The following is a 14,126-nucleotide window of genomic DNA, read 5'->3' as shown; positions in this document are numbered from 1 at the left end:
TTCATTACAACATATGTCTCTAAGGGACATAAGATCCCAAGGGACATAGCTTTGAAAGGGATCATACTATAACCTATGACCCCTTTCGACACATCTCACTACAACATGTCTCTAGGGACCCCAGGACCCCTAGGGACATATTAGAATCGTTTATATGAGTCGAAAGGGGTCGTACAATAACCTATGACCTCTTTTGACACATTTTATAACAACATATGTCTCTATGGGTTCCAAGACCCCTAGGGACATATTAGAATCATTTATATGGGTCAAAAGGGGTCATAAGGTAACGTATGACACTTTTCGACATATTTCATTACAACATATGTCTATAGGGGACATAAGACCTTTAGGGACATATTATAAGCATTTTTATGGTTTGAAAGGGTTTATAATATAATCTAAAGCCCCTTTAAACACATTTCATGACAATTTATGTCTCTAAGGATTCCAGGACCCCTAAGGACATATTAGAATCATTTATATGGGTTGAAATGAGTCATAGGATAACCTATGACCCCTTTTGACCAATTTCATTACAACATGTCTCCAGGGGTCCTAAGACCCCTAGGGACATATTATAATCATTTATATGGGTTGAAAGGGGTCATAGGATAACCTATGACCCCTTTCGACACATTTCATTACAACATATGTCTCTAGGGGTCATATGACTCTTAGGGATATATTATAATCATTTATTTGGGTCGAAATAGGCCATTGAATGTCCTATAAACCCTTTTGACACATTTCATTACAACATATGTCTTTAGGCATCTTAGGACCCCTAAGGACATATTATAATTGTTTGTATGGGTTGAAAGACGTCATAGGATAATTTATGACCACTTTCGACATATTTCATTACAAAATATGTCTCTAGGCATCCTAGGACCCCTAGGGAGATATTATGATTATTTATATGAGTTGAAAGGGGTTATAGGATATCTTATGACTCATTTTGACACGTTTCAGGACAACACGTCTCTAGGGGTCCCAAGAACCCTATGGACATATTAAAATCATTTATATGGTTCGAAAGGGGTAATAGGATAACCTATGACCTCTTCTAACATATTTCATTACAACATGTCTCTAGGGAACATAGGACCCCTAGGGGCATACTATAATCATTTATATAGTTTGAAAGGCATCATAGTATAACCTATAACGTCTTTCAACACATTTCATTACAACATGTCTCTACGGGTCCCAGGACCCCTAGGGACATATTAGATTCTTTTATATGGGTCGAAAATGGTCATAATTTTCAACACATTTCATTGCAACATATGCGTCTAGAGGTCCCAATACCCCTAGGGACCCCCTAGGACATATTATAATCATTTATATGGGTTAAAAGGGCTCATAGAATAACCTATGACCCCTTTCAACACATTTCATGACAATATATGTCATTGGGGGTCCTAGGACCTTTAGAGACTTATTATAATCATTTATATGGGTCAAAAAATTTCATAGGATAACCTATGACCCCTTTCGACACATTTCATGACAACATATGTCTCTAGGGGTCTTGGGACCCCTAGGGACATATTAGAATCATTTATATGCATCGAAAGGAGTCCTAAGATAATCAATGACCCATTTTGACACATTTTGCTACAACATATGTCTTGAGGTGTCATAAGAGCCCTAGGGACATATTATAATCATTTATATGGGTCGAAATGGACCATAGGATGTGTTGTGAGCCCTTTTGACACATTTCGTTAGAACATGTCTTTAGGATTCCTGCGATCCTTAGGGACATATTATAATTGTTTATATGGGTTGAAAGTTGTCATAGGATAACTTATGACCCCTTTTGACACATTTAGTTACAACATGTCTTTAGGGGTCTTAGGACCCCTAAGGACATATTATAATCATTTATATGGGTTGAAAAGGGTCATAGGATAACCTATGACCACTTTTAATACATTTTATGACAACATGTCTCTAGCGGTCCCAAGACCCTTAGGGACATTTTAAAATCATTTATATGAGTGGAAAGGGGTCACAGGATAACCTATTCCATGACCACTTTCAACATATTTCATTACAACATATGTCTCTGAAGGACATAGGACCCCTATGGACATATTATAATCATTTTTTTGATTTGAAAGTAGTCGTAGTATAACCTATAACCCCTTTCGACACATTTCATGACAACATATCTTTAGGGATATTATAATTGTTTATATGAGTTGAAAGGGGTCATATGATAACCTATGACCCCTTTCAACACATTTCATTACAACATATGTCTATAGGGGTCCTAAGACCCATAGGGACATATTATAATTATTTATATGGGTTAAAAGGGGTCATAGGATAACGTATGAACCCTTTTGACACATTTCATTACAACATATGTTTCTAGGGGACGTAAGACCCCTAAGGACATATTATAATCATTTATATGGGTCGAAATGGGCCATAAAATGTCCTATGACCCCTTTCAACACATTTCATTACAACATATGTCTATAGGTGTCTTAGGACCCCTAGGGATATATTATAGTTATTTATATGGGTTAAAAGGGGTCATAGGATAACTTATAATCCCTTTGGACACATTTCATTACAAAATATGTCTCTAGGGGTCCTCGGACCCCTATGGACATATTATAGTTATTTATATGGGTTGAAAGGGATCATAGGATAACCTATGACCCCTTTCGACACATTTCATGACAAAACGGGTCTCTAGGGATCCCAGAACCCCTAGAGACATATTAGAATCATTTATATGGGTTGAAAGGGGTAATAGGATAACCTATGACTCATTTTCACATATTTTATTACAACATATGTCTATAGGGGTCATAGGACTTCTAGAGACATATTATAATCATTTATATGGTTTAAAAGGGGTCATAGTATAACCTATGACCACTTTCGACACATTTCATTACAACTTATGTCAGTAGGGATCTTAGGACCTATAGGGACATATTATAATCATTTATATGGGTTGAAAGGGGTCATAGGATAACCTATGAACCCTTTTGACACATTTCATTACAACATATGTCTCCAGGAGATGTACGACCCCTAAGGACATATTATAATCATTTATATGAGTTGAAATGGGCCATAAGATGTCCTATGACCCCATTCAACATATTTCATTACAACATATGTCTATAGGTGTCTTAGGACCCCTAGGGATATATTATAGTTATTTATATGGGTTAAAAGGGGTCATAAGATAACTTATAACCCCTTTCGACACATTTCATTACAACATGTCTCTAGGGGTCCTAGGACCCCTAGAGACATATTATAATCATTTATATGGGTCGAAAGCAGTCATATGATAACCTTATGACCCCTTTTGACATGTCTCATGACAACATATGTCCCTAAGAGTCCTAAGACTCTTAGGAACATATTATAATCATTTATATGGGCCGAAAGGGGTCATGGGATAATCGATGACCCCTTTTGACACATTTCATTATAACATATGTTTATAGGGGTCCCAGGACCCCTAGGGACATATTATAATCATTTATATGGGTTGAAAGGGCTCATAGAAAATCCTATGACCCCTTTCAACACATATCATTACAACATATGTCTCTAGGGGTCCTAGGACCCCTAGGGATATATTATAATCATTTATATGGATCAAAAGGAGTCATAGGTTATCCTATGACCTTTTTCGACACATGTCATGACAACATATGTCTTTAGGGGTCACAAGACCTTAGAAACATATTATAATCATTTATGAGGGTCAAATGGGGTCAAATAGGAAAACTATCTAACGTAATTTATTTATTTACCTTTTGAAGGACGCATGCCAAACCTTTTGTTATTTATCTGGAAACATTTTCAAAGAACTCATGGAGAATTAGACTCAGATTTTGATTTACATTGTTTAATATTTCCCTTCAATAAAAATGGAAAACTAGTCAGAGTTTCCATGGGTGATCCTTGAAACCTCTTTCTTTCTTAACCACTATTCTTCCTCCTTTCGATGAGACACTAATTATTTCAACTGAAATTAGAAATGTCATATCATTCCGTTGAAAATACAGAGTTAAGAGATGAATTTTTTTGGACTCTAGTCCTTTCCAAGTTAATATGATTTACATTAAAATCACAAGATCGTAAAATATTATCTCTACTCTTAGTAAACATAAACATAACCTCTAATATTTATGGAAATAGTTACAACACCATAAGAACTAGTACAATTAAGAACGTCCTATAACTTAACCTATTTTAGTCTTTATTCGGATCCTGCCTTCACAAAAATCGGTACCAAATTCAGTAATGATCTGAACTAAGAGGCACATTTCCAATATCCAACAACAACACTTCTCATTGTTCTAGTATAATTTTCAGTTTGAAATCTAAACTACAGCTGATATTTTCATAATACGATGATTTTTCTCAGCAACAACCAACTTCAAATACAATGAGATATTTTTCATAAATTCTAACTGATAGTCCTTTACATTTCAGAGGATGTAACACACAACACCATGAATCATAAGGAAAGAAAGTGTGGAAATGTAATCAATTATTGCATGGCCCGTTAATTAAACATTGAGGTTTGTTTCCATACTACGGTTGCCATCTTTATTATGTTTAAAATTTTAAGAAGGTTTCCTCTATCAATTCTATGGAATGAACACAAAAGCCTTCTTCAATAAAGATTGATGATTTTATTTACTAAATTTCCATTTTCTGAATCTTGATAAGTTAGCAGTGCGGCCATTTTAAAATACCAGCGGATTCAGTGATAGTTCAATAAAGGAGAGGATGGAAGAGAGATTAAATAAGTAGAGAATCAACGCTCAACGCTCCAGGTTAACGTTCAATGCTTTCTTATGTTACCAACTTATTTATGAGATCTTTTACTCTTCTTTAGTTACACTACAAAGAAAATGTTTTTCTAAACCCAAGCTGTAGTTTCTACTTTGGTCAAAAGTCGAAATTTATGGTAGTAAAATGTTCTATATAAAGTCAATCTGGAATGGACAAACTTAGAGTGCTAATTTTTTACACAGATAAGATGGTTACAAGTAATAATGATATCTTTATAAGAGATATGACAAAAGATTTCCTTACTTGGACCTTGTTGGCTATCAAAATTTTGTGATATTGCTTTGTTAATGCATGTTTCCTAATCATGAGGTAGATTTCTTATTTTTAAATGTCCAACACTCTGTATTTACTTATCAAAATTTCTTCTTCGTCCATGAGGAATGCTATTGTATACAATCTCATTATCAAAGCATGCTTATTAGTAATCTAAGAGAACTTCATTAGGAACTTAAATATCTTTTGCTCTGACTCTTGTGTACGACATGTGAATATGTCTAAATATTGTATTTCAAAGTTCTATTAGTTTTGAAAGATAATTATTGCACATTCTTCATGATGCCTCATAGTACCATGTTATGTCAGGAGGGTGTTGCTTCTAGCATTCATGAATAAATAAATATTATTAAATTTTCTCTTGCACTCTTTATACAAATTTAGAATACTAATAACTTGAATTTTTTTTTTTGTATTTTAGGTTTCATAGTTCCATTTTGGATAATCGTAGTTAAGATCTCACTGAGTAAATTGAATGAAATTGGTTCACACTATCAGATCATATGCATGGAACTAACGTGAAATAGCTAGATTTTCAATAAAAAGAGGTAATTGTAAGACTATTATGTAGTAAAGATGCAAATCGGGATGGAACCTGAGACATGCTTAGTTTATTATTTGAAACTTAAGACAACCTAACTTACCTCCTAGATCAGTTAAAAATATCTTTATAATCTTCAAATTTTTATTGATCGATCACCAAATATCATTGGCAAAGATGAACGCTTCTACAAGTAATGTATATTCTTCATATTCAAAAGAAGACAAAAACTGAATACAAAACCCATTTAATTCTATCGTCCTTATCCCATAGACTTTGGAGAGTTCTGTATCGTGGCTTCTTTTTATAGTTTTCAATTTGTTCTCGATTTGTTTTAAATTATTATACCTTGCTTGAGTACACTTTCATTCACATATAAAAAGCTCACTAGTTTCAATCTTACTAATTTTGTAGGTAAACAGGGAATTTGATTTTTTTCATTTACAAATGCCAATACTAATCGCAACCAAAAGAAATTAGACAGATATATTAAATGTGATACTTTGTCAGTCTTACATGATCCATTAAAAAGCATTAATTTTTTTATTTTATTTTTAAAAAGCAGTGTATCTTACAAATTTTAAGCTATGCATCATAGAAGATATATGAAATAATATTTTTTACCCTATTCCTGATTTCTCTTTTTCATTGTCACGGGTTTATTTCATTTTGAAACAAATCTAACTTGCATTTGATAGCATTTTTAATCTACAGTAGCTTCATGCAACAATCTATTTTTCGCAATGATTTTATAATTTCCTAAAAGATATACGAATAATATTTTTTACCCTATTCCTAATTGCTCGGTTTAGCTCATTTCGAACTAAACCTAACTTGAATTTGATAACAGAAATCAAATTTGTGATTCGCTTGCATATATATAAAATCGATTGAAAATTTTAGTCTTTATTTAGTTTATCAAATCTTCACTTTCTATTGTTGTTCATAATTTAACACAATGCTAATTGTGATATAAATCTTTCTTGTCATTTGTATAAATAGATATAAATAATTTTTTCCTCTCCACGTGACATTCTGGTTTTAATGAAGAATAATTTTGGACACCTGAATAATAATGAGAAGATAGCGGAGGAGCTGAGCAATGACCTTAAAAAGATCGTATTACCCACTTTCCATGGTTTCGATGGTAAGGATGATGCTGAGAAATTAATCATCTTCATGGTAAAGTACTTTCGTGTTCATCACCTTTCGGCATAGTCTAGGGCTTTATGGGTTGCATTTCAGCTGATTGGTGAACCAACTATGTGGTGGAACAGCCACAATTAAGGGCCGAGAGGAAGTTGTGACCAGGACAAATATCTTGGGAATACTTTTTTATCTCTTTTCATGAAGCGATTGTTGCATCTGTTATTTTATGAGACAGACGTAGCTGAGTTTCAAAACTTGATTAAAGGGGTCATGGCAGTGACCAAATATCAGGAGCGATTTTGTTATTTGTGAAATATGTTCCATAGTATTTGTAGGATGAGCATTTTAGAATGGATATTATAAGTTTGTATTGGGATTACATCCCCAGACTGGATCTGTGGTCAAGATGCATGAACCAGAAACCACAGAATTCTTTTCACACAGAAAGATGTTCCTTTAGGAAAATAAACTTCTGTTGAGAATGCAAAGAGCAGCTCTAAAGAGAGAATTTTTATTAAATGGTACGAAAATAGTATTCCTATGTGGTCTACCTTTCCTTTGTTTTATTTTTATCGAATCGATCACAAAAAATTAAGCTCAAGAAGCTTAGGCGAACATCTTCTGAATGTAGTCCACGAGCTCCTGGGTGATGCGGAAGGCCTTGCTCAATACGGAATCGGGGAGAGGGGGATTCGCCGCAAACAGAGAATTAGCAATTGTCTGGGTTCCCGGGAGCTGGCTGCTCAAAGCAGAGATGGCGACCGCATTCTCTTTCCCCACATTCTGCTGGAAATGCACGAGCGCCTTGGGGAAGACGAACACGTCTCCCTTCTCCAACGTCTTGCTGAAGAAGGTGTTGTTGGTGTCAATAAACCCTACAAAGAGCTCGCCTTCCGCTAGAAAGAGAACCTCGGTGGCTCTGGGGTGGGTGTGAGGAGGATTAATTCCACCCACTGCGTAGTCGATGCGGACCAGAGATATTCCCAACGTGTTCAGCCCCGGTATCTGCATTACGTTGGCAGGGGTCACGATGGAGCCCACTGCGTTGTCGGTGTTCCCCGCCTGCCCAAGCCCCCCGAAGAAGAAGTCCTCTGCTGATACTGCCATTGCCTCCTTGCACACGAACCCGTTCACCAACACTGTGAAAAACAATCATATAATCAGTACCTAGATTTCTAACGAGCACATGCAATCATATAATCAGTACCTAGATCTCTTATTATCTATAATGTTATTCTCTGCTCACCTTTGCTTTCGTTGTCTGCAACGCAGAAATCCTGCAATGGATCGGAATCCGCTGCCACGACGCCTTTGCCGAAACAACATATCAACAGAACAAGCCCCAGCGTGAGGTAAATCATCCTGCTACCCATTATGACAGGAACACAGAGAGACTGATGTGAATAAACAGCTCAGGATGTGGATAATTGAATTGAGTACTATTGCAAGCCCATTTGCATGCTTTATATACTCGAAACGTTAACTGCTCCTCAAGGACTCATTCATTCTTACCTGACGATCAACCCACCTGCTACCGCGGATATACTCTTATCATTCTTTTATTATGGTTGAAATCTTCTACGTTGAGGTTCCTGAAAGCCAATATTATGTATGCTATTGCTCCCTCGTAGAATTGGTAAACTAGGGAAATTGAATGATGTATTTCAAACACAGATGACTACTTCGCAAGGGTTCATTCATCTTGACTCCGTCTATTTTACCCCGTTCTTCCAATATGATGACGTACTTCCACAGGGATTTCCAACGTAAGCCCTACTGCATGCGGTTACCTCCACATTAATTTAATAAGACCTAATAACTAAATTGAAAATCACAAACAACTACTGCATCGATTTAAAGATATCTAATGGATGATATTAGTTATTTACATAATAATTAATTATGTATTAATGTTTAATATCAGATCAGAAACAACCACTCCATTTGCAAATATATTATTTATATAATAATTAATTAGATATTCATTTTTACATTTTAATTAAAATAAATATGATTTTTATATTAGTTCTTAAAAATAAAGAAATTAAATTTCATTCCATCACTTTTAGCATTAGCTTTCTTTGATTTAACTACAATCTTATTTTAAACAACTTAATTATAAATTGTGTTTTATAATTATTTGGATTTTAAATAATTAGGGATGGAAATGATTTTCTTTTAGTTGTCTGTAACATATTTAAAATTACATGTTACATATCTAATTATTTGTGAGTTTTCTATAAGTACGTTTTTAAAATCTACATGTAAAATACTTTCGAAGCACTTCAACAAAATTCTCATAACTATTAAAACATTGAATATTAGTCTTAAACTTTATTTCTAAAATTTGCAATTTGCAATTGATTACATTAGTATACTTAAATTTGCATATTGTCTTTATTCTTGGCATTGGTCGAATCTTGTATTACTTATATTAAATTGAATGGAAAATTGTGTTTGGCTAGTCTTTGCAATTGAATGACTAAGACTTGATCTTCTGACCTTGCGATATACTAGCTATTTGACGACTTGACATTCTATGGTATTGGAGATGAGCTTAAACACTAGGACCTCGGTCTACGTTTTATAAGTTGCATACTTATGTTTGGTACAAGAATTGAATACTCGCCATGAAGACCACAAATAATAATCAGGAAGGAACTAGTAAGAATGATGAGCTCAGTCTGAATCGAAGCCAAGACCATATTTTAGCACTTCTAACCTACTGTGGAAACCTCCTCTGGGAGAAGGTTGAACCATTGGATCACCTTGAACAAGATCTAAGGGGTGCGTAGAATGGAGATCAAGTATTAGAAGCTGTCAGAAAATTTGAAGAGGATAGGAGAATTGAGGAACAGTTTAAAGGAAAATTTTGATGAGGAGAATAATTTTGGACCCCTGAATAATGAGAAGATAGCGGAGGAGTTGAGCAAGGACCTTGAAAAGGTCATATTACCCACTTTCGATGGTAAGGATGATGCTGAGAAATTAATCATCTCCATGGAAAAGTACTTTCATGTTCATCACCTTTCAGCACAGTCTAGGGCTTTATGGGTTGCATTTCAGTCGATTGGTGAATCAACCACATGGTGGAACAATTAACGGCTGAGAGGAAGTTGTGACCAGGACAAATGTCCTGGAAATAAATTTTTATCTCTTTCCATGAAGCGATCATTGCCTCTGTTATTTTATGACACTGACGTAGCTGAGTTTCAAAACTTGATGTACAAGGGGTCATGGTAGTGACCAAATACCAAGAGCAATTTTTTCGTTTGGTGAAATATGTTCCTTAGTATCTGTAGGATGAGCATTTGAGAACAAATATAAGGTTGTATTGGGATTACATCTTGAGATTGGATCTGTAATCAAAATGCATGAACCAAAAACCATGGAATTCGCACATCGAAAGATACTGCTTTAGGAGGAGAAACTAAAAACGGTAAATGCAATCACAACTTCAGAGAGAAACCACAGTCCTCAAGGATTCAAGAGGAAGTTTCACAATAATGCACCGAGGAATATCAATAACACTTAGAATCAAAATATGAATAGAGATAAGTTGATAACAGTGGAAATGTGAATAACTGGAACAATAGGTCTGACGGTAGGAAGGGAGCGGGGAATGGTTTCTTTACTTTTGGAGGTAAACAATGCGAAAGTTATTGTCCCCATCATACTAGAGATGAAAAACTTTCTCAAACAATTTTTCAAGCTGCACCCATATAAACTACCAAAACATGATCTACGATGCGTCCTAATGGATCTCTCATTGATTAGTTATTCTCAAATCTTAGGACATGGGAGATGACGATGGTTTTATTAGATCTTTATATCTTTTATCTATATAGACTCTAGTGTATCTTATTGTTTTGCTTTCAGTTATGTGTGATGTGAGAACTATGTTTGTTACATTTTCATCAGGCAACAAGTTGATGTCTCTTCCTGGAGGGGAGGGATGTCACAACCCACCATCCCTACTCCTTCATTTCTGTTGGTGAGCTTGTTGGACCTTTGACCTAGTAAAATATGTTGAATCCAGCCCCTATGTTTATCTTTTCTAAGTATGCCAATTGTTATCTTAGACATGTGACTGGAACTAATTTACTTCCTATGTCATGTGATTGTTACTATACCTTGATGTTATTTCATATATTGGATAGTTTGCAAACTATACTTGATTTGAAACTCTCCGAAAAATTACCAAATAAAAGGTAATATGTTATTAATAAAGTTTTATGGAATAAGAAAATAAACTCCAAATCATGTTTAAAAATTAAAACAAACAAAAATTATACGACTAAAGTGATAAAGAAAGGATGTATTTTCAATAGAGTTATAAGCAGGTAAATACATAAGTTAAAATTTAAGACTAAATATTTAGAAAAATCTAATTTTAAAAATATATAAGTTCTAGTGTTAATTTTTTAAATTATGTTTTTTAAGAAAAAATATTTATCATATTAAGATCATTTACATATCGGGTGCTCCTTAAGAGGAAAAGATTACAATTTATTCAAGCTCCTCTCAAGTGACCACACTAGAAACAACAATTGGAGGACCAAGAGTCACAACTTAGAATCCACTTTTTACAAATGAGACGAATACAACCAATAGAAGACCAAGAGTCGCAACTTAGAATTACACAAAGATGTCCATCTTGGATTTGAACCAGGGTGTCGACAATGAGAGCTCCTTGCCTCGACCAACTAAGCTAAACCCCTTGGACTAGAAAATCATTTTTGAAAAACCTATGTTTTTAATGATTATTATTTTAAAAACTTCAAATAATAATATTAAATAAATCATATATGAATATGAAAGCCTCATTATAGGGTTTATATTATTTGTCTCTTGGTTTAGTCAAAAAATTATTTTAAGAAAACTACATTATTATCTTTAAATAGAATTGATTTGGAAACTAGGGATTGGTGGGCCACTGAAACCTATATAAAACACCAAATTCCTTACAAAAGAATAGAAAACATAAGCTTAGCAAAGGAAACAAGCTCTCAGTGTCGATCCCTAAGGTTTTGAAAGGAACCAAACACCTTGTGGGGATTTTAAAAGGACCCCCCGATGACTTCTCAACCAATAACAAAAACTAACTAGAAAGTGCCCATAAAAATTGATAGCATGCCTCGCTCTAGTACCACTATAAAGAAACCAGCAACAACAATACCCATTTAAATAAATAAAAATTCATCATTCAATAACAGATCGAAAAGAGATCAAACCAAGAGGGGGACATGCTCTAAAAATGAAAGCATACAGAGACAAAACTAAAATACCTCTATGGCCTCAAACTAGAGAACATGTTCTCCACCTCCGCCAGGCTTCCTTGCCCAACATTCATCCAACCGCCAAACCACTAGAGCTCTAGAACCAACACACCTCCAGAGAATCAACAGCCAAGAAGTAGTCATAAAAATAGGACATCTCCCAACTGTAAGAGGGAAAAGCTCCACTACACAAGGAAAGCAGCTCAGATGGATAGAATACAAGCCAACAAATGACCTTAGGGAACTGCCAGAGTATTCTCCTAGAGGGATCAAACATCTGCAAGAGCAACCAGAAACCACCAAAGGCCAAGTCCCCAAAACCTGAAGAGGCTCTCCAAAGAAATACAACCAACCCCCTTCAACATCTGGCATGACATGGAAAGAGCCATACTAAAGGACACAAATCTCATTTTCATTGTCACGAGTTTATTTCATTTTGAAACAAATCTAACTTGCATTTGATAGCATTTTTAATCTACAGTAGCTTCATGCAACAATCTATTTTTCGCAATGATTTTATAATTTCCTAGAAGATATATGAATAATATTTTTTACCCTATTCCTAATTGCTCGGTTTTATTGTCACCGGTTTAGTTCATTTCGAACTAAACCTAACTTGAATTTGATAGCAGTTTTAATCTACACTAGCTTCAAGAAAAAATCTATGAAATTTTGCAATAATTTAATAATTTCCACTATCGATAACTATTTACAATCAATGATCTACGAAGGTGAATATTACCACATGCCGAGCAGGAACTGGGCATTTTACCACATTTGAACCTTGAACTAGTCTCGCCATTTGACATTTTTATGCTGCCATGAAATGTACTCTACAAATGGTCACCTATCAAGAATTAAATAATTAATTTCTAGGTGATTATGGGGCAAAAGTACAAAATTGTGTCACCTTTCAAGCTGAGATATCAAAATGATTGAATTTGAGTATTTCTCTCTAAAAATCAATTTTGTTCAAACATATGATCCAGATAAATTCATCATAGCTAAGCTATATATGGTCTCACACTTTTCCAATTGGAAATGCATATTTTATACTGGTTTGTATCCAATTACTAAAGAAATAAAAGTATTTCAGAAAACTGACGTTTCAATAACTCTTACTATTTTTTATGATATTTTTTTAATAACCTATAGAACACCATTTTAACAGAGCTCAAAGTCAAGGATATTCTCATATAGAGTTTTTAACTTATTTTAATTAGATATAGCATATTGTAATTAAAAATTCTACAAGCATGTATTTTAACACTCAAAAATATGTCAATTTTGAGAAAGAAAAAATATTAAATCATATTAAAAATTTGAAAATCATATGATGTTCTAGAGGAGAGAAATTCCTCTTCTAGAATGTATAATTTTTCTTCTAGTTAGAATAGATTTGTTTTGAAAAATGTGGTGTGAGATGGAGGCTATCGATTTTAGGTGAGTTGAAATTTGAATCATTATAAAAGAGAAAATATAGGTCTAAAGACAATTTTATTTTTTATTGTTCTAGCTATGTATGTTATCTATAACATAGTCTGAGATCAAAGGGAAATGAGTTTATTTCCATATAGTTTTTTGGTGGGAACTAGACCCCTAATTTTCATCATTTTTCAACACCTAAAACATCGATTCTTATTCCAAATAATTATAAAAAATTACAATCCTAAACTTCATCCATTTCTACACATTTCATTAGTTTACTTCATTTTCAAATTCTCAATAATAATACCATGCTTATGTCATTAAAGGTGAACAGTCATACTTTCGTTAGCCCTTTCCTTTACAAAAGGGTGACACGGGTTTGTGCTTTTACCCTATGTTGATGTGTTGATGTGCAGAAAAGTAAAGAAAAGTAAACTATGAGTTGTTGATCCCTCTCCCTTGGTATACCATTAAAATGATGCAAATGTTAAGTATATACTTAACATCAAAAACTTTAGTCCCTCAACTTGTATCTACATCTTAATATTGTATGGAATAATAGAGTTGGTGATCTATGTATTTTTTCATTTTACTCAATGAAAGAC

The 14,126-nt window shown here is 34.1% G+C and overlaps 1 protein-coding gene across 1 annotated transcript; it reads right to left on the bottom strand.

Annotated features, from left to right (window-relative positions):
- Nucleotides 1-7,420: 7,420 nt before the first annotated feature.
- LOC149568938 (putative germin-like protein 2-3) lies at nucleotides 7,421-8,187 on the bottom strand. The gene is made up of 2 exons (XM_089817648.1): nucleotides 8,061-8,187; nucleotides 7,421-7,953 (listed from the first exon to the last, which is right to left on the bottom strand). The coding sequence occupies exons 1-2, from the start codon at nucleotides 8,185-8,187 to the stop codon at nucleotides 7,421-7,423; spliced, it is 660 nt and encodes a 219-aa protein (XP_089673774.1).
- Between the last annotated feature and the right edge of the window lie 5,939 nt (nucleotides 8,188-14,126).

Source organism: Cupressus sempervirens, chromosome 3 (assembly GCF_028749045.1).
Source record: "Cupressus sempervirens isolate cs-2001-9-10 chromosome 3, ASM2874904v1, whole genome shotgun sequence".
NCBI lineage: Eukaryota > Viridiplantae > Streptophyta > Pinopsida > Cupressales > Cupressaceae > Cupressus > Cupressus sempervirens.
The sequence above is the reverse complement of the archived record's forward strand: the minus strand, read 5'-3'. Positions and strand labels throughout refer to the sequence as shown.